Below are 22,306 nucleotides of genomic sequence, written 5' to 3'. Positions count from 1 at the left end.
ATCTCTAACCTGAAGACCTTAATTTTCAGAGTTTGACCAGCTGTTTCTATTTCTGTATTCAGGCAGACAACATTTTCAATGGTCATGTTCAAAAAAATTCTTCCAACTGGAGAAATTAATCTGCAGGGAAGGCATTTTCTGAATCACTAGATAAATGGTGTTAGGCTCTAATTTAGCTCAGGTTGGCCTTTGCTCTCTTTCAAGAGCTAGTTTTCTTAGAAGTCATCAGATTTCTTCATGCTGTTAATACTTTGAAAGTAATTTTTCTCAGTTATACAACATCTCAGCTCCTAATGTCCTTATCTTTCTGTATCTAGAGCTTCAAATACTAAGTTAAGTTTGCCAAAGTGCATTGTTGTGTAACCTCTGTTTTTTTACTTGTTACTGAATCAATTTTATTGTTTTGTACTTTTTTTATATACCTTTCTCCCTTTATAGTAAAGACTAAGTTACAAGAAAAGTTTTTTCTCTATAGATCGTTAGAACACTGGAGAGGAAACAATGGAGAGTTTTTCCAGCTCTCAGATGAAGTAATTTCTCCCAAATGAGCTTTTTGTTTCAGAGCAAGATTAATGTGGCTTAAACATGTTTTCTTTTCTCAGATTTCTTTCTAAGTCACTTGGCTTCAGTAATCTTCACAAATGTACAAGCCTGTCGGCCCACACACATATAACAATAGACTAACTGAGGTTAGAAAGGACCTCTGCCGGACATTTGAAGGGTCATCCCAACTCAAACATGGCCAAAATAAAGCTAGACCTCTTTGCTTTGTTAGACATTTCAAGTTGAGCTGTTTATTCTCAAGATGAGGATTTTTATTGCCTTGTATCAAATTGGAAGATCCCTTGCTACAATTTCCTCCAAGAATTCCCTTTCACCCACCCTCTGTAGTTTACACCTCAGTTATCCTAGTGAAACAGTAAGAACAAAAGTAATGATGGTTTAAAGAACCACTCTTTGTTTTCCCTAAAGATTGCAATTAGAAAAAAGGTTGTTCTAGTGTCTTTTTTATTAAACTTAAAGTTTAAATAATTCTCTCTACCCAACCTGAGTTTATCTTATCTCATCTCTCTATTTTGGTTTTAATTCCCTTTGGTGCTGGTGAATTTTTCATGGCCATGATATAGACATTTGTGGAAATATGCAAAGTTTCTAATGCATCATTGCATCCTGTATGGCAGGATCCTTTTAGGTCCCAGGACAGAATTGACAAAGAATGGAAGACTCACAATCTTGTGTTCACCTGCCAAAATGCACATTTTTACCATATATTTGCAGTGTGGTTTTTATGCTTGCAATATTTGCCAGGCACAGGTGATCAACAGTCTTTGACTTAATTAAATGCACATTTTGTAGCACCAACCAGCTTCTGTACATCTGCAGAGACAACAGGAATTTTATTTCCGGATTGCATCTCTATCTCATTAGACAAAGAAACACTGGCTATTCAGTTCTGAGAAACAGACTTAATTCATGGTGTGACTCTTAGGAAGCTTGGGAAGAAAACCAGACTGATCACATTCTTTAGCAGCTGATTTCAGCATGCTTGTGTAGAAACTATTTTAAAAATTGCATTCACATGCATGCATGGCTACTCCATAAAGTCACTGAAACAAAGGAATAGAGGGGCATGAAAGGTTCTACGGTGAGAGATGACGGGGCCACTCCATAAGTTTAGCCAATAAATGCTTGAGAGCTGCTTGCAGAGTAGTCAAATTTCTTTTGCTTATCATTTCAGTTTTGCCTGTGACCTTCAAGAGTATTAACAAGCAAATCTGTCTGGCCCTCTTTTATCAACATATTGACATGGTCTTTCTTATAGAGACAGTTAGAGATCAGATAGTCCATCTGGCACTGTATTGTCAGTTCTGGCAGGGAATAATGCTGGGTCATTGCTTGCTCTCAACAAGTGCTGCAGCAGACCGGTTTGTCTCCTTGCTGAAGTGTCTGTGAATTTTTATCAGGGAGAAAGGCATGCCTTTTTTTCTTTCACTTGGTAAGAAAGAGAATGAAGTAAAGCAAGAAGGAAAGTAAGAAACTTCTTTAGATAACTTCTTTTTTCTTCCTGGGTGTCTCTGACTCTCCGATATGACTGAGGTAGAGCTGATAAGGTGGGTCAATGTCTGGGGAAAAGGGCAGAAAGGATTTCCAATATCTCATCTGGGAAAAACCAAAAAATAAACGCTATTCACAACAAAGGCAATTTTCATGTATCCTTGGCTATCAGAACTGAGAAAGAAGGAGATTTCTTTACTGTATTCCTCTCCTTTGACCAAAGGTTATTGGTAGAAGTTGTATGCTACAATTGAAGGAGGCATTTTTTTATATTTTGCTAGTATATTTATATTACATAATAGAACTAAATTATATAAAATGTCAAACACTTCTTATTTGTGCACAATTTCTTGCTAAGAAAAAAAATGTCATTTTGCTTCCTTCCTTTGGCTTAAGTGATGTCTTTGTAGGTAGACAACTTGGATGACATTAGTAACAATCTGTGTGAATAGGGGAAAAAAGGTAAATCCATGGTTTGACTTCTGTCTGCTGCAACATTTCAGTCCAAACATGTGCTGCACAAGATGAAATGCATCCAAGAAGTGCACACCTGCTACCATGAAGTCTGTTTTGGACAGACTGAGGAAACAAGGCCTTTCATTTTTATATTTACCAGTAAAGCATCTTCTCATTGCTGAGCTCTTCTAGCACCTGCTGTAATTCTTATACCAAAAACAACCTGTCAGGTGGAGAGATCATGAAGGAATTGTGTTTAGTATCTCTGGAGACAGGTGTGTTCTCCTGGTCTCTCCCAGGGTAGAGGGGAAAAGGCAGTTGGGGAGTGGAAGCATTAATCTGACAAACCATAGTCACATAGTGAACTTCCTCTTTATGAGGAGATAAATCTGGTACCATGAAAACATTATTTTATATTATATCTAACCAAAAGCAGACACAAACTATGCTAATGATAAATTAACAACTGTGAGAGCACTTGGTGCTTTTCTTCTTTCTGTGTCACAGGTAGCAGTCAAAACCATGAGCCAGACAGATTTTTCATTTCTAAGGTAGTTTGAATGAGGTTGTATCTCCTGCATCCCATGAATTTGGAATGCTCTTCTTTCTGTGTTAAGACATATAATACTTGGAAAACAAAAAAATGTTATTGGAGATAGAATCACGTAATTTAATTTGCACATCCAACAAAGGATGATCAGAAAGAACAACTTGACAAATACCAAAATCTGAATTAAAAGACAGATCTTCTTGGCAAAGAGTGTGACCTTCCTGTCTCAGTGTTCTTTTTCTGTGTCTGTTATTCTGCACTACAAACAGGAACCATAGTAACATATTCACCTGCTCTTGTTTTACTACTGCCAATTGTTTAAACTAAACAAGAAAATGACATAGTGCAAATTGTTCTGGATGAGAAATACAGCCCAGCTCTACAGTTAATTTTAATGAAGCAAAAATAAAAGAAAACATCTCGCTGTTGGAGTGACGTGAGTTCTGGTTTTGATGGAGGAAGGATATATTATTCTTGGAGGGGGCTCTCGCCTGCCATCCTGATGGACCTGTTGTCTGTTTATTGAAAGGCAGTTTACAATCATAAAATCTTAGAATCACTGAGGTTGAAAAAGACCTCTAAGAGTCCAACTATTAACCCAGCACCACTGTGTTTGCCACTGGTCCCAACAGCCACATCCACATGCCTTTTGAGCCCTTCCAAGGATGGTGATTCCACCAGTTCCCCAGGAAGCTTGTTCCAGTGCTTGACAATCCTTTTCATGAAGAATTTTTTTTAAATAACCAATCCCCTTCCTTGGCACAACTTTTCCTCTCTTCTTGTCATTTATCTGGAGGAGACTGACTCCCACCTCACAACAACTTCCAGGTAGTTTCAGAGAGCAAAGAGATCACCCCTGAGCCCTTTTTTCTTTAGACAAAACAACCCCAGCTCCCTCAGCTGCTCCTCCTCCTTGTGCTCCAGATCCTCCCCCAGCTCCATTGCCCTTCTCTGGATGTGCTCCTGTACCTCAGTGACCTCATGCTCCAGGACTTCCAGTGTCCTTGTAATCAGACAGTTCCAAAACTGACCACAGGACTCACACGTGCTGAGCACAGAGGGACAATCACCACCCTGGTCCTGCTGGCCACATCATTGCTGATACAGGCCAGGGTGCCATTGGCCATCATTCATTCCATGTGTTCATGCCAGCATTATTGACACAAGACTGCTGTGCTGAGGGAAGCAAATCCATACAAATTCCTAGTAGATTGAGTCAAAGGGGATCATAGCAATTACTTTTAACTTTTTTCAGTTTTAAAAATATCTCTTATATCTTATGTAGGTATTTCCCAGCTGGTGGAAACAGCCCCAAACCTAATCAATGAAACCTCACCAGTCAATTCCACAGCGAGCTTTTTCAACAACTGTCTAAAAGCAGAAGTGTCTAGCAGGTTATTTTTGTCAATCTCCATAGTTTCCTTCACCTTTTATTACCTGAGTCAGCTTTAACTATTTCATACATTGACTGAATTTCAGTTACTATATGAGAACAATAAAGCTTTCACTGGGCTGACTTGTTTTAGACTTCCTGTGAAGTCAGGCTTTTGGGGCTTCATTGGTTCACGTGGGTCATTTTTCAAAGTGGTATTTACAGTCAAAATGTCTAGAGGCTTTTTTAAAAGTGAAACCTTGGATTCTACTGAATACCTCAGAAAACTGAATATAATCCACTGCGGTTTCTGTGTGATCCCTCTCTCTTGCTCTCATAGTTCCTCATTCTGTCACCGTACAAACTCCTGAGGACACCACCAGAATCACCACTAACCCTTGTACTGAAATGAACTTGTAAAAATTATTCATTGCTAAATGACTGCACAAAGTTCTAGTAGTTTGTTTGCACATTCTTGGAACCTGCCAAATACAAAAGTCATTCTTACTTTTTTTTTTTTTTTTGGTAGAAAAGGTGTCTACCACCAAAATATGCATTTAGTATAAAACATTGAAAAGCCTATATGTGAAATTCCATCTTTTCTTTCAATTGATATACTTTATCCATGGGGACATATATACATGTGTACACACACACAATATAGAGAAAGTTTATAAGACTGATATTTTTAAGATCATGCAATACAGCCCTGTGAGTTGAGGTGTGTGTTGCTGAGCTAGGTCATGGTTTTGATGTTTTTTGACTTGGGAGTGCCTTTTTTGAATTTAAACAATGAAATACCGCAAAAAGACCACTAAATTAATGATTTAACTTCTTTAATGATGGGTAAGCATTCCAGTGCTGTCTTCAAGCACGTATCAAACTTTGACTTGATTTCTGCTTATTTCTTAAATATTCAAAGACTATACTGAACAAAGAAGTAAATGGTTTACCAAACTGTAAAATGACACATTTTTTCAAGTGCTAGTACTATTTATACATCCATGTGCATATCCATGTTCAGAAAATGTGTCTCTGCTCAGAAAAGTGGAAAGAGTTATGGCATTATACATGAGCAGTTCATGAAAACTTCCCTAATTAAGGTCACCCTTTTCTAGCAATGTAGTTTTCTAAATATATATGTCTTGCTCTATTCAAGTTCTGAGAAATTAGGAAGTTTTATCCTACCTTGTCTTTATTCAAAATTAGTGTGAATATTATAATCATTAACTAAAGAGCTTTCATTACTCTATTATGTAGAATACGGTAATGAATCATGTGAACACCAAAAAAATGTATTTAAAACACATCCTGCAAATACGGCTAGTTAGCTTTCCCAAAGGCTTGGTGGTCTTTACTGTGCCTTTTAGAGAAAAAAGAAGAAAAAAAGGCCACATACTTGTCATAACAACTTGATAGTCCTGTTTGGTGGGGTTTTTTTTCTGACTCAGTAGGAAAAGCATTGTGCATGCTAGCATAGATTAGTTGTGTATGAGTAATGTTGTTGGCAGAAACATTCTCCAGGTATTGTACAATGTTTCCTCAATAGCTGTCTTTGATGGCTCTCTGCCCAGGACAATACAGAGCTGCACAGAGCTGAGTGATCTCTGAGCAGGTTTAGAACTGAGAAATAGTAACCAACAGTTCAGCCAGGCTAAGAAGTCCTAAAGCTGGGCTCATTTTAAACAAACTAGGTCAGGTATCTCTGTGAAGAATTATTTTGTCACATGTGAAAAGCACTGTTGGTTATAGAAGATTTTGTGTAAGATTCTATCTGTACTGAAGAGATTAAGACATAAAAACATGAGATACCCTACAAGGTCAAACCAATGGCTCTCTCTAGCCCCATTGCTTTCAGGAAGGATTTTCTGAAAAGTGCTCATACCCATCTACTTTCTTTGGTCACCACAGGCTGGAACTGTTGTACAAGCAAAGTCAAGGGTACATCACTGCTACGTCTAATTACAGACCTGTTGTCAAGTCTGCTTAGCAAAACCATAGGTGTTGACATTGCCCAACTTTTTATTTCTGTTGGTGGGCAAAGACCAAGCTATTAGGACAAAAAAACAACTTCACAAAAAACCTTCTCATCTCTGTGGAAAGTTTTATATTTCTAAATGAGTGTTTGGCTTTTTCTTTTTTTTCCTAGTTTGTTGATTGCTTAGTCATGAGTGGCACAAAGAAAAGACATGCTGAAAATAAATAGGCACAAAAGGAAATGGTAGCACTGCACAGGTCCCTATGATATTCAGGGACTGGTCCTTTACAGATCTCACCTATCTGCCCCATCTACTCTAATGTCTCTATGTCAACCCAGGCTGCACCATCAATGACTTTAGCCTCACAGGATAAATTGATTTATCCATCAATTGTTTTGCTCCCTACCACAGACACAGTGCTAAACCCAGAATATGTCCTGTTACTATCCTGAAGACATTATGTTTCAACATGAGGCTATAGCAGACTTTGCAATGATTTTGATACTGAGCAACCTTCCAGCAGCATAGTTTCGATGACACAAAATTTACCTATGCTTTAGTTTTAAAAGAGGTTAGTAGAGAAAATATGATTCACCAGACTCAGATGCTTTTCTGTAGTAAAATGTATTGATCTTTTTCAAGCTATGTAAGCAAGGTATGCATAGCAGAGAAAGAATATAATTTACTAAATTATATTTTTTAAAAAGGACAAAATGTTATTACATATTTACTACTCTGTGTAAGAGGAAAAGTAAATTTTCAGTTATTTTTAAACAATACTATATAGGATATATTTGAAGGCCCTTCCCTTCTTGTGTTAAAACCTTAAAACTAAGAAATTAAACTTCTTTACATAAGAAGTTTGTCCTTCATCAGAATTTTCTTAGATGTTGACACTCAGGTTTTCACCTCATATCTGTGTAAAGAAAACCATGAGTTTTATAAGAAATGAGAATGGAAATTTACATCTTTGCAGTTTTCAGTTCTCCATACAGGCTTAGAAATCATCTGGAAATAGCTTTTTAGAAGATCAAAATATTGATAATGAAAAAGTATTCCTTTTCCCTATCACTTAAACCACATAGAAATACATACTATTTTTTCAAGCTGGTACACTAATCTTAATCAATAAAAACTGGAAAAACAAAGCAGTGATAAGTGATAGCTCCATAAAGGATTGCACTAACTGACATTCCACTATTTCTGTGAAGAGTACTCTATAATACTTTACATTATAAATTTATCTGCAGTAATGTCAGTAAGAATTTTTCCTTAGCTTTCTCTCACTAAATTAGATCTATTTCTAGCTTAATTAACATATTTATTCCTGTATTTATAGAATAAAAATTTTGCAGCACAGCTTTTTAAATCTCACTGCAAAAGAAGAGAAAAAAAGAGATCTAAGACTCACATGTGGGAATGAATATGTACCGTAAATTTCAGAAATGTTGAGAACTCACCAGCCCCAGTTGTCCTTCTGAAATTACTGATCTTTTCAGTTAGTGGAAGTCTCTGTAAGGGAATACAAAAGGAGTCTTTGCTCCTTTAAGGGTGTGTAATGAAGGGAGCCATGCACAAGAACTCACAGACAAACCTGAGGGCACACGAGGAGGGTGATGGTGATGAGGAGGAGCTGCTCAATTGCACTGACAGAGAAGGGCATGTGGAGCGTGGGAACATTTCTTTTTCAGGATTATCTGAGGACCTTGCCAACAAGGAAAGGGAGAGAGACAAACACACAGACAGAAAAACTGACAAGTTAATGTTAACAAAGACAATAACAGTCTCAAGCTGCACCAAGGGAGATACAGGCTAGAATTAAGGAGGAAGTTTTTCACAGAAAGAGTAGTCAAATACTGGAATCATCTGCCCAGGGAGGTGGTGGAGTCACCATCCCTGGATGTGTTTAAAAAAGACTGGATGTGGCACTTGGTGCCATGATCTAGTTGAGGTCTTGGAACATGGGTTGGACTCGATGATCTTAAGGGTCTCTTCCAACCTAGAAATTCTGTGATTCTGTGAACCAGACATAAACTCAGTCACACCAGCTGATGAGGTACCAGGAAATGACAGGCCAACTTGGACTATGCAACTGATAAGGATGTAAACTTGGGGGTTCAGGATGTTATTCCAGAATAACAACTTGATTATAATAATAATTATTAGTTTTCTGAATATGTGCAAGGAAAGAAAAGAGAAAATGAGATCTTGTTATTGCAGAGCTAAAATTCTTGAAAAATCACCCAGAAACTTCTTGTGATGCTGACATAAATCTTAAGTAGTGTTATAATCTCTTGCAAAAGAAATCTGTGTGAAGGTCTTGGTCTGATAATAGATGCACTGATATGGAGTTTGATGTGCTCTAGCTTTACTTCTAGAAGTCAAAGGTGTCTTTATTGTGTCACTCTTCACATCTGTCACCCTGAAAAGGTTAGTCTGAAAGGTGGAAGGCCCTTTATTTAAGTAATTTGTCCCCCCATGAAAGAACCATTCTGTCCTTTGGCTTAGAGTTACCTGAGGATGCCAGACTGGACAGTTTCCTTATGAGTCCCTCTGGGGTCAATGTCCTGGTTGTCCTCCACTGAAGGCTGACCTGGCAGAGGACACACGTCCACCAGACTTCTAGCAATAGTCTGAGGTGTGAACCCAAGTGAATGTCCAAGAGAGAACTCTACACAAAATGGATGAAGATACCTGCTCTGCCACCTGTGTCTTGGGCAGGCACGGGGGCTACTTGTTTCTCAGGGTTTCTGTATTATTTCTGTACTTAGTTTCTCTGTGAGAAAAGAAAATAATTTCTCTGAAAGGATTTTCTCAAGAAAATCAATTGAGTGCTTTTGGAAGTTGTAATGGTTTAAGTGAATGTATGATTGAAAATTTTCTTGTCTATTTGAGTTTCCCATGGTGTTAAATCAATTCACATTATTTGTGTTCTCCGTACCATGTTAACGTTACGGCTGCCTCAAGATTTCCACTTTGTTCCTCCGTTATGAGCAGCAGAGTTATTGCTACTTTTACAGTATATTATATCAGTGTGGAAGTACAAATGTATACAGGTACTACTAACATTGATGCAAGATTTTACAGTGCTGTTTGAGAGACTATGCAGCAGAAATAGGGTCTCAAGAAAGTATTTTAAGTTTGGGTTTTTGTTTTTTTTTTTAAGAGGTGATTATATGGCTGTATTTCACACCCCAAATCCTAAAGCAATTGATGTTAAAGACAGTGGTAGCCTTTCAGTGACTCCAAATGCAAGTCATTGTTTCAGAACAAGCTTTAAATGCAATGGAGCTCTTATTCAGGTGCAAGACTACAACAGAGAATAAACGTTGACAATTGACTTTAATCTCTTAAATGGAACTTGTGTAACTAAAACACCACAAAAACCAATATGATATCACTTTCACCTAGTGTTTGTTTTCTCATATAGAAGAACTTCAGAGTAGATTAAATAATACAGCATGCAGATTACTAATATTGTGGAGAATGAACACAAATGTTAAAACTAATTACACAATAGCCAAACAGGGACTCACAAAATTAGATAAATTTATGGATATTTCCAAAAATTAATGCTATCAGATTGTGATTTGTTTCCTGATGTGTAGTGAACCCAGTATTGGGTGAGCTATGCTAGATTACACAGCTCATGTCCTTGACCTCCTAATACTCTTCCTACAGGAGAAACAGTCACTTCCAGTCATTACCGAGTGCAAGAGTGGCCAAAAGTGCAATGGTTTGTCATCCTGCAGCAGACTCAGAGCAAATCAATTTCCATGTTTGCAGCGTGGTCAGCTGCCATTATCAACTACTGAAAAATGAATGTAGTATTATTCATAATCCCTTACAACAGGTGACAGTACGGTCATGGCCCACCTGTCCTTGCGGGAAAGGTTTGCACACAATGTGTCACAGATTTTTAGGCTAATGCACAAGTAATCTTGGTGTTTATGTTTGCAAGATAGTAAATTTGCTTTAGACTGGAAGAGGAAATGCCTGCCACTGTGATGGGCTTAAACCAAATTACTCACTATTGAATTTTCCCTTACCTAAACAATCCCACACAGTTACTTTACTGTAAAAGCCTGTGAAGCCCTGACAGGCCCTTTATTTAGGGTGCTCTATTTAGGGTCCTTTATTTAGGGCACAGCTCATTATTTATTACGTTGAAAACACAAAATAAAGATATTTCTTGGATCAAAACAGACTTTAGGGGCTCAGAGTCTTTTTTGACACATCTCTTGCCCTCTTCACATGAGAAAGTAATCTCCTGCAGTTTCTTCATCTCTGTCCCACTGATTTGTTAGTGGAGCCTGGGGCTCCTTTTGTGTCTCAGATACACATAAGGTCAGTCTGACAGGGTAGGTGAGAGTTTTACATTTGCAGCCATTGGGATTGTGTGGAGTAAGCTACTGTTCAGTGTTACAGTCCAGTTGTCAGTGATTAGTAAATTGAAACCATCTGTTTTTAAGGACACTAAAATAGAGTGGTGAATCTGCTCCTTCAGTCTAGAAGTATAAAGACTTTTTTCTGGCAATAACCTGCAAATTCCCATCTTGCTACAAAGAAATTATAGCAAAAGTAATGCCTAATTTTGGTGGTAGGCTCAGAAACATTTAGTCCCCAAAATATTACCCCTGTTTATTAAAGTGCTATGTTTTCCATATTACGGTATTTAAGCATCTATGCACATTGTAAATTCCATCAAGATAGTGACTGTAATATATTAGAAACATAGGTCTAAATTGCCTTGTTTTAGCTAAAGGTCCCCATTTACGTGGATGAACGTATCACTTGTGTTCTAGTACACATATTCATTTTCAAATATGAATGGGACAAAAGAAAGGAAAAATGTCTCCTTTCACCTGGAAGAAAAAAGCAGAGAGGTTTCTCAAGAATCCTTCATTTTAGCTTTGTATGAAACTGAAATATGCCCTGAAATAATGTGAAGAGTATTGCTTGGTTTTATCTTGTGTTCAGATAATGTAATCACTTCTGAACAAAATAAAAAGGAAAAACACTGTTATATTTTGTTGGAACTTCTATTTGAAAATAGAAACAAAAAACCTTTAAATTTTAAAATTATTCAAATGGAGTACTTTGTCAAATTAAACTATAATATTTTGTTTAGAAAATAGATGGAGAAGTATAATTTAATTCTCTTTTCCTTTTTACTTCTATGCCTCTTTTCAAATCTCCTCTTATATTCTGCCATCTCACCTATAAAAAGCTCTCAAGTCTAACATAAATTTAGTGTTTCTGGAAAAACACCAACCAGTCAGCTATATCTGCTGACAAGAACACTCAGAAAACGTTATCCAAAAGCCAAGAGCAAAATGGGATCTGTTATTTTCCAAAACTGTATTTCACACTGTAATGGTTATTCAAAGAAAAATCGCAATGTTGATCTCAAAGTGTGGAAAATACAGCAAAACTTAGAGCATGTTACGACAGACAGTCACTTTCAAAATACAGACAGACTTTTAAAAACATAAACCAGTGTTGCTCTGTTGCTTTGATAGCTCTCTGCTGCTTGCATGGTGTAGAAATAAGCCCTTTTTTTACACAACTATTTTATGTACATCTATTTACATGTTTCTCTGTGGAAAGAAAAACAAACTTATTCCATCCACTGTGAAAAGACTCAGAAACTCCAAGTCCCATACACAATGCACACAAGATACTCTTCATTTTAGTTTGTGATAAGTTATTCAACAACAGGCTTCTGGGCAATATACATGACTCAGTTCTTTCCGTAATAAGCAAATTCATTGTAGTTGCCAAAGGTTAATTGTGATGCCTGACATAACTGTTCCTGAAAACCTGAATTTCTCATTTCACTTGGAGGGAATTAGATTGTTATTGTGGTAAATAAGTAATCAGAACTGTGCTGAGTCACTGTACGTAAACAGTTTAAATGGTTTTTTATTTCAATCCATGTCAGGTACTCTCTGCAATGTGTTAAGATCTCAGATGATTTACTTATGTAGACAGAGAAGGGTGTTGCTATATTAATGTTTTTTAACAACCTCTCCTGATTCACTTTTAGTTGTTAGTACTTTATTGAATGAGGTTTAAAGCAATGAGTCCTAGACAATAAATACTTGATGGAAACTAATGTCAAATTATTCTTTCGGCAAGTGCAAAAAAGAGTGGTGTGATGAACTAAGAAAGTGACAGAGAAAAGATCTGTGTAGAGCAATCCTCACGGTGAGAGTTAGTCTGGGAAATTGTTTCAAGAGATGTTCTGTAAAATTGTTTCCCAAGTAGGACTGAAATGGCTGCCAAAGGCCAGGCTCCCTGTGGGAGCAGGGTAAGAGGAAAATCAGCATTTGCCAAGCAGTGCAGCAGTTCAGCAGCAGGCTATAGCCTTTGGGCACTGAATGCAGTCCTCAGCTTTGTCTTTCTTTTCTCATCATCGCCTACAGACCCTGACTTTCTTCTCTCAATCCATCCACTTGCTAATTCTATGGTGCTCTCAGCTTTGAATTTCTACTGTCCTGTTTTCTCCCTTCCTCCTGTAATGTCCTATGACTTCCTTTACCATTAGCTTTAAATTCCTTCCTCTTAAATTTTGTCCTTCCATGTACCCTTCAGTATCTGATAGTAAATGACAGAATTAAAAATGATCCCAGGCATGCCTGTAGAAAGAAGTAAGGAGGAAGGGCTCTGCCTGAAAACCAATCTTAGATTTTCTGGATTCTGCCCAATTAATGTCTGCAAGTCCTAGAGAAATCCCTGAATTTCTACTGTTTAGATTCTTAGCCCATTTATGGGAAGGTTTGTGTTTTTGAAAATGCTCTTGAAAGGAATCTTGCTGGCAAGTGTTCATCTTTGTGGTTTAGCCACACTAAAGATTTTTCTGGTTTTGGTTGGTTTTATCTCATACATTTTGGGTTCTTTTGGTTTTGCTGTTGTTTTGTTTTGTGGAAGTTTTTGGGTTTGGTTTTTTTTTTTTTTGTTTCATTTTTGTTGGTTTGTTTTGGTTTTGTTGTTTTGTTTTGTTTTTTTCTGCAGAAACTGTCAGGTTCACTGTAGACTATATGGTGAAAAATTTAGTCAGCCAGCACTCATCTCCCATTCTCTCTTTCATGCATACACCTCATCATTTGTAAAGCAAATTTTTTTTCTTAGATATGTTATATCTGGAAGGCTTTCATCTACGCAGTGATATTTCCTAATTTTTTGTAAAATCAGCTCTTGAAGCAATGTTATTTCTTCATTTGTCTTATAATTAAAACAACCTAATCTTTTCTATCAGAAGAGCTTGTTTAGTTGCTTTTAACTTTTCCAGGCTTTGCCTGATTGGGTGTGAATTTTCCAGGATTGATACCAGGCACTGATGAGGCACAGGGTGCCCCTTTCTCTGCCTGGAAGCAAAAAATGTGGCTCAGAACAATACAAGAAATCTTCTGTTCATGTAAGTTGGAGAAAGGGCTTGATATTTAGTAGGGAAAATTGGTGCACTAAAAATGTGTGCTTTTTTGCTATCTAAAACAACTTTGCTTCAAAATAACCAAGTCCTTGGAAATAAAATTATATTTTATATGTAGTTACTGAACATATTATTAAAATTTGACAGTTGCATTCTCTATTTTTGATATTTTGGGAAAACCCAAAAATGCTTGGAGTCTGCCTGTCAGCATAGAGAGTACTTACTGTTGGCTCCCTTGGTAAACTTCTGCCCCTGTTTCTGCACTATTCTTTACCCACAGCAGACTGCAAACCTGGCATGGATTAAAAGCTGGTTCAGCAGCTTTCTTTGTCCTGCATGGGTGACAGCAGAGAAGAGTGGTGCACGCAAGGCTGTTCAGGTTTCCATGTGCTGAGTAAGGCAGTGGTCACAGGGTGGTCATATGATGAAAGTAATTGAATAAGGCCCTGGAGGATCTCTCTGTCTCTTTCTCTGTCTCTTTAGCTTTCCATGCATCTCTCCTTGTCTTCTGTGACACAGAAGTTAGTGCCTATTGCTGTCCAAATAAATGTTAAATTGTGCAAATTGTTAAATTCCTGAAAGGCAGGCCCTGGACTTTTCAAGATGGACATCCAAAATTAGTAGAAAATACTCACAGTATTTTCATATTGCCTTAGTCCCTTTCTGGGCTGTTTCTCCACCACAGAAAGTATATTACAAGGAAAAGAGCCACAAAAAGAATTTAATGAATGTTTGTAGAGCATTTGGATATTACAGTACTGAACACTGTAATGGAGGCTGCTAGGAAATAAGCCATTCATGTAATTTTGTAACTGGCATGGAGAGCAGATGCTAAACAATGTAAATTGTTTAAAACAGTAAATGAACTCTATCTATGCAATGAGAAAACAAAATAGAGGGTAACTATTCAGAGAGCAGCGTTCATATTAACACTGTAGGGAGCACTGGATATGACCATATAATTAAAGATGGTATCACAGTGGATCTTCTGAAAATGGCTGAGTGGATGCCATGAAAGCAATATTAATATTGTAATCTCCTAACTTTGAAGTACTTCAGTATGCAGTTACAGCTTTCTATGACAGGACATTTTGAGTCATTTAAAATGTAAACTTCATATGCTGTTGGAGCTTTTCTATATTTGTTTTAGCTCTTACACAAGCTTTCTTCATTCCAGAAGAAACTGGCATATTTGTGGTTTCTGTATAGAGAGTATCTGGGTGGGTTTTTTTTTTTTTTTTATCTTCACCCAAGAATTTTTCTCTAAATGCAGTAATTTTTTGCTTTTCTCAGTCAAAGAAACCTATTCTCTTCAGCCTAGTACTACAGACGCAGTTAACACACTTGAGTTAATCTTGTGGAGGGCCAGATAACCTTTTTGTCAGCATCATTTGTTCCCTAATGGAGACTTCTGGTGGAGAACTACAGGAATCTCAACAAACCCTCTCAGCTGTTGACATTTAGCAGCCTCAAGAGACTTACCCCAACATGAGAAAGTAAGTCCCAGTTGTAGCACTTAAGAAAAGTGACAAGCAAGATGCCCTTATGCCACAAAGTGCTGATCCGGGATAGGATTGTGTTGTTCATTTTAACATCTTCAGTAATTTTTGAAAATAAATCTTATGTGACTTATTTGCTGTTATTCATTCTGTTATTTCTCCTTGCTATTTTTTAGCATTTTTTCCCCTTTCCTCTCTCTTCATTCCTTTTGTGATGATCACAGCTTCTATATGTGGTTGTACCACATACAGACTGCTGACTCAGCCTTCAGGGTTTTTGCTTTTAACTGAGCATTAACAAAATTAGGAGTATGTCACAGACCTCTGCTTTTATCCTTATCTTACCTCCAATATCCTGCAACTTGAATGAAAAACTGAAATAATCTCCCCATATCCCAGCTACAACTACTTATTTAAGGAAATTCAGTGACTTCAGATATGACATTTTAGAGTTAATTCTAACTTTTCTCCTATACATATTATATCTAAATATTGGTAGAGGATAAAAGTGGGAAAGTGGTGAGCCTTAAAGGAAATGGGTGAAAAACTTCTGCATCATTTTCTCTGCTGGTTTTCAGTGAGAATAACAAAAGAGCATTGAGGGATCTGCTGGGGTTTCCAAGAAAGTTTAAGATTGCAGATGTTATGTCAGGGTTGGTGTTTAGCTTGGTCAGGAGCATCTTACGTCCCAAAGAGGGATGCTTACAGAGTCCTTTATCATAAATTTAGAGTTTCTTTTGGAGTACAATTGTGAAGGAGCTGCCCAAGGAGTGACATGTCCAAAGAAATATTTTGTCTGGCCCATGAGTGGAGTGCTTTGGCTAAGGCTCAGCACACACCTTGTGTTAGAGTCAGGATTTAGCACGTTAGGGATTCAGGAGAGACCAAGAAGACAGGTCGAATGTAGGGAAGTGTGGGGTCTGTGAAAGGGGTGTCCAAGGAATGGCAGGCTGCCAGAAAATATTTCCCCTGAGAGCATTTTCATCTGGAGCATGGCTGGGAATCCTTTTTTTTGGGAGGGGATTAGTTCTGAATGTTGGGTAGTTAATTTCAGAACAGAAAAAGCCCACAGTTCCCAGAATAGTTGAGATCTTTTGTAAAATCTTCAGTCTCTATCTCAGATAAGTAAATGCATTGCACAGATTTGATCACAGGGGGATTTTACATTAATGGGAAGGAAGAAAACTCATTTGCATACTCTTTCTTTTTGTTATGGGTTTTGTTTTTTCCACTGGGGCTTTTGTCCTTTTCTAGGCATGTTACCAGGCACTGGAAATCTTGCCAGTGATACAGCATTGGAGAACTTTGCCTCCACATGTTTCTTTGCTTTAGGTCTTGGCCCATGTTACTCTTCCTCTCTTCTGCTGTCCAGCTTGAAAGTTCCTGCCATATCTTCCTGCTATAAGAAGTGTAGAAGTAGGAGTGACTTTTATTTTAGTGGATTTTTATGTAGCAAAGCACAGGGGGACAGAAAGCAAAGCCAGGTAAATGGGGCTTTGACATTTAGATGGAGATCAGCAGTGCATTGCACCATGGAGGACAGAAAGCTTCTCAGTGAAGTCAGTGGTGGAGCCAGGTAGCTCTACCAACTTCCCTTGAACTCATAACTCCATCTTAACTCAAACTGGGCTGAATAGGTAGGCAGGAATGAGTATAGGGTGATGTGATCTCTGTTTCTTAAAAAAATTGCCCTTCAAGTATAAACATCAGCATTCAGCTAGATGCAGATTTCCTTTGCTGGAAGAAGGTCTTTAGAGGTCTCAGCAGTGATACTGTCACAGTTAGGGAACATGCCATGACAAAACCTACTATGATCCATGATGTGATATGGTGATGATAAACGTGCTAGTGGAACTGATGGCCGAAACAGATGTGATTACTGTGCTCGCAATAACCACAACAAATCTAACTGGTATTCCAGTATTGAGCATCATCTGCAACAAGTGAAGACTATGTTTGTTATGGATCTATATGAAGGTCATGTTTTCTGACTCCAAAGTCGTCATATATGTGGTGGCCAAAATGACCTGGAAGTACCCTGGAATTTTTAATGAACATACTCCCGATAGAGATGAATGATAGAGTAAGCAAGGGATTTAGAGGAAGCTGCTAGAAACAATCCCCAAAAAACAGATCTGGCATCCTACACTTAAAAGGGAGTTGGGGTGTTGAAGGCTGTGTTGGCTGAGAAATCATGTTCCTGGGTCTTGCTGACAGAAGAGCACTATTGCTGTGCTAGCCAGACAGCTCCTGCTCGAAATGGAAAATTGTGCCCAGTTCTGAATGCACTCATTTGTGCCATACCTGGTAATCCACTGATCCAGCACTGACAGTCATGACCCAAAGGGTCCTGGCTGTGAGCTGAAGTTCAGGCTAATAATGTGTAAGAATTGCTAATTCAAACTTCTCCTGGACTGTCTGGTGCCAAGACACGACACTGTAAGTCAGAGAAGTTACTTAACTAGCTCAATGGATAGTGCTTCATGTTTAGTTCTTGTTTTCCAAATGTTCTGTTTTCAAACTTTCATCTGTCTTTGAGCTATAAAACATGAATAGATTTACTGAGGATTGGGTGTTGTTTTGGTCTGACCTTCCTATCCTGCAGAGCAATATCTCGTGGTGAGCAATTACTTTGATTCATTATTACTTTTAAGAGCTTTTCTCTCTATGATACACACTTTTGGATGAAGTAAAATATTAAGCCTTTTGAAGCAGAAGTTCAATTGCTAGAAATCGAAATAAGCTCTTCATGCTTTATAAAAGGAATTTAAACTTCCATTACACTGAACTTAGTACTTTAAATTCAGATGTGCTTTCGTTAAAAAAAAAAAAGTGAAAAACAAATTAAATTATTTGCTTTGAAGTTAAGAGATTATTTTTTTCACATTCAGTATTACTTCTGGTACTGTATAATTATTATTGCAAACCAAATGGCTTTGAACTAAGAATCAAATATTCAAGTGCTATTAAAAGTAATTTTCCCTGTATTTTTCTGAAACATTTTAATCAGATCATATAAAGTCAGGCAAATGAGGTAATACACAATATGTATCCACTTTTCACCCTCCATAATAATTGCTTCAGTTACACTTACCTCCTCTAATACTGTTGCTCTAATTATATTATTTTGCAAGTTAGGATCTTTTTAACTGCTAGGTTTATCTGGAGTCAGAACCTACATGTTATATATCCTCTATATTACCTTTAATGGTAATTTCATATTGATTTAAGTGAAGATTTTCCAGCCTAATAAAAATAAGCATATAAGCTGGAATGTTTTGAAATCAAAGAAGCAGATACTTATGCTAAATGTGATGCACTTATGTGCATATCATTTTCCCAAATCATGGCTTATATTGTAGACATAGCTTTACATACACAGAGTAATAGTGTATTAATTTATATATTCAAAATAAACCAACATTTTCCTTTACTTACCTAGATTGTATTACTGCTCAAGTTTCCAGCTTTAGAAGTTTGAGTTACTAACAGTGTATATTCAAATGTTGAGTTACATAAAGACTATATTTTGACTATGGCTATCAAATCCAGCCTTGCTAGCAATACACTGGAAGATCTTTTGGGTTTGGTACAAAATTAGATTATTTTGAAAAGGTACTATCCTTGTAACCCTAGAAGAAAGGAGACAAAAAATTAAACACATCTTCTTATATACTCTAATGAGGATTAGTCACTTTGAACATGATTGAGTGATAGCTAATATTTCAATGGGACAAATATTATTTTGTTTTTGCTCATATAGTTTGTTAGATTTCCGATGTTATTCTCAGAGCAGGTATATTTAGAAATTTCAGAAAGATTCTAATTTAGATTTTAAGGCAGACAGGTTTTCTTTGCGATTTGAATACAGCTGAACTTGTACTCTTCTTCCTTTGACAAGAACCTTAGTCAAGGATTTGAACATTTATTGATTACTTAGTTTTCTGCAGTCTAATGAATGAATTAATTAAATTAATTAGTTAAATTAATGAACACATTTAACTAATTAAAATTACTTCTAACACATTACAGCTTTCTAGTGAGATTACTTTGCTTGCCAAATATGTATCAAGACCTATTTTATCCAAATCATCTTCAACTCAGTGGACAGGAATATGGTCTGAAAAAATCAGTCTTTAATTTTCTTTTGTTAATAAAGCATATTCAGCATGGGTTAGTGCTGTCTGTATTTGCCTCTTTTTATTTCCTCTTTGTTAATACAAACCCATTTATCAGTCCTCATGCTTGATCAGCTAAGTATTCTCATTTATTTCCTCCATTCCTCCTGATGACTACAAGCCTTGCAGATACTAAAATAGTTTGTTGATGACTCCGTCTGTACTTTTCACTCGTAATTTACAAATCAAGTAGGCAACTACTTGTGGTGCATTAATTTATATTTGAAGTTTGTATAACAGTTTTAGCTATGATTAATTTAAAAGGAATTCTCCTGTGAGCTTATGGCATCTTTCTGGTGCCTATTTATCATAATTTGCTTCAAATGAGAGGTGGAGCTAATCTTGGAAAGAGCTTTGCATGTTTGCTGGAAGGAAGTTGAACACCACCCCATCTGAAAATGCTGACTCATCTCTGTCTTATTTCTCTTTAATTTAAACTCAGCACAAAGCAGCAAGAGAGCTACATGTTGTCTTCAGAGGAGCAAATTAAAATTATTGCTTAAACAAGCCTTTGTGACGTACAGGGTTTAGTGAGGAAAAATGTTTTAGAAGCCATAGATCAGAGTAGATTTTCACGGATGTGGGGATTTTTGTAGTGACTTGAGGGATACACTGGTTTTGTTTGTCAAAAAGCAGCAAAGCTGAAAAATTGCCAGTAACTTTTTTGAGGTATTGACGTGGCAGTGGAATGGGGAAGCAGGGTGATTTACACCTTCGAATCTGAGAACCCTTCTGCAGTTTGAGAGATCTTTTGTCTTTTAAGTTGTTGGGTCGTTAGCACATACCTGCACCTCTACCTATTTCAAGTGGCATCAAAGGGCTTGGCATCAATTTCTGCCCTTGTAGCCTTGGCAAATTTTCTTGGTGATTTTTTCTAAGACAAGGCCAGTCTGTCACTTCTGAATGCTTGTTGCCTTGAAAGCAGTAAGACTTTTCAACAGCAATAAAATCCAGATTTCACTCAAATGTGTAAGCCATGTTTTCTAGCAATAAATTTGTTCTGTAGTTCTTGTTGGCTTTTTTCCCCCCATACTATTGACATTTAATTAACATAGCACAGATTATCTCTTAGTAAATATGCAGCATGTTTACGAAAGCTAAACTGTCTTCCTGGTATGTTTCACTGAGTGGTAAAATTAATGGTTTTTATTTGTTCAGATGGTTCTTTGGCCCAATCAAACGAGCAGATGCCGAGAAACAACTGTTATACCCTGAAAACAAGGAAGGAGCCTTCCTAATCCGAGAAAGCGAAAGTCTAAAAGGCGAATACTCACTCTCAGGTATTTTCTAGTTTTTCATCTGAAGCAATGTTTTAAAAATTTTTCAGGTGGTCTGGGCTTTTTCATCTTCAAGAACAATAAAGTATTTGCATGAAAATGAAATTAAATTCATAATAATGTTTTTTTTCTCCCCAGGAGCTATTTAAAGAAAACTTGGCAGAAGTAATTTGAGTTTATATTTTATAGACTTTGTTTATCAAAATACTCAGAACAGAAATTAACTTTTTTATACTTAGTACTTCCAGTGTTCTAGCTGCCTTAATATAGTTTCATGACCAAAGCTTAAAAAACTACATTAAAATGGTACACTACAGTTCTGATTAGTACACAAACAAAAATAAAATAAAAGCATGTTGACAGATGTCTGCAATTTAAGAAAAGGAGATTTCTGTTAGAGCTCACACTTAGGTTTGTATTAATTTGTTTTCAGGGATAAAATTGTAGGAAGGTCTTCAAAGCTGTACTTTAGAATCAGCGATATTTCATTGAAAATTTCATTGAAAACATCAGCAAAAAATTAGATTGATGATTTTGAAATTTATTTAAGTCCTTTATTTGAATCTGAATCATTATCAAATTAGGACACTTATTAATTAATAATTTTACTCATATTTAAGTACATAATGTTTTTTCATGCTGTATGTATTTGCCATTTTAGATAGTAAATGTGACTGTTCATTGGTTGTTTTCTGTGAACATTTCCCATCAAACTTGTTATTCAACTGCAAGTCACTTACCACGAGTATAGTGTTGTCCTTGAGACAACAGGGCTATACACCCAAACTTCCTAATATGTTCTACCTATATCAGTTCCAGAGCCAGGAAAGGTTTTTGATGTTTGTGAAAAAATCATGAGTAGTCACATGCAGAATTATATAAGTGAAAAGAGAGGCACCTTGTCCATAACCGGATTCTTTCATGTTGACTCCTTTTTTGCCTGGGTGAATATGTGTCACTCACCTTCTGAACATACACAGAAACACAAGGTTGTGAAGAAACATATTCTTGGTTTCACTTTCCCAATTATAACTAAGGTGTATATACCTGCAGTGTCTTGTGGTAATGTGAGGAATGCTTTTTATTGCCAAGACAAAGAAATGTGAAATACCGGGGTGTTTATTGAAATAAATGTGATATTTACAGTATTGAGAGAGTTTACTCCACAGTTTTCAGTTTACCCTCAAGGAAGGTGGTCCTTACCATGAAGTGCTTAAAGGAAAACTACCTTTAGCAAGGAATCAGCCTGCTCCTGAGCTGTGACAGAACTGGCCTCTTTGTGTGTGCATGCTTTCATCCAGGGACTGTATTACAGCCACAGACTTTTCAAAATGCTTTCTCTGCGTGTGCCAACTTATTGCTGTGTTACATGGTTTCAGCTTCCTTCAAGTTCATCTGTGAGCTGATTTCATCCAAGAACTGGGCTAGACTGGTGACAGGAGGGTGTTATGCAGGGAAGGAAAGACAAGCCTGTATTATCTTCTTAATGATGGCGCATAAATACA

The 22,306-nt window shown here is 37.0% G+C and overlaps 1 protein-coding gene across 2 annotated transcripts in view; it reads left to right on the top strand.

The window, feature by feature from the left end:
• FRK (fyn related Src family tyrosine kinase) overlaps nt 1-22,306 on the top strand; it is a 48,606-nt gene that overhangs the window by 2,694 nt on the left and 23,606 nt on the right. For both annotated transcript variants that reach the window (XM_038133096.1, XM_038133094.1), the window contains exon 2: nt 20,683-20,804. In XM_038133096.1, coding sequence (XP_037989024.1) covers nt 20,683-20,804 — 122 coding nt within the window. The remainder of the gene's footprint in view (nt 1-20,682; nt 20,805-22,306) is intronic.

The sequence above is a fragment of the Motacilla alba genome, chromosome 3, assembly GCF_015832195.1.
Source record: "Motacilla alba alba isolate MOTALB_02 chromosome 3, Motacilla_alba_V1.0_pri, whole genome shotgun sequence".
In the NCBI taxonomy this organism is placed as follows: Eukaryota; Metazoa; Chordata; class Aves; order Passeriformes; family Motacillidae; genus Motacilla; species Motacilla alba.
This window is presented reverse-complemented; position numbering and strand designations above follow the sequence as displayed.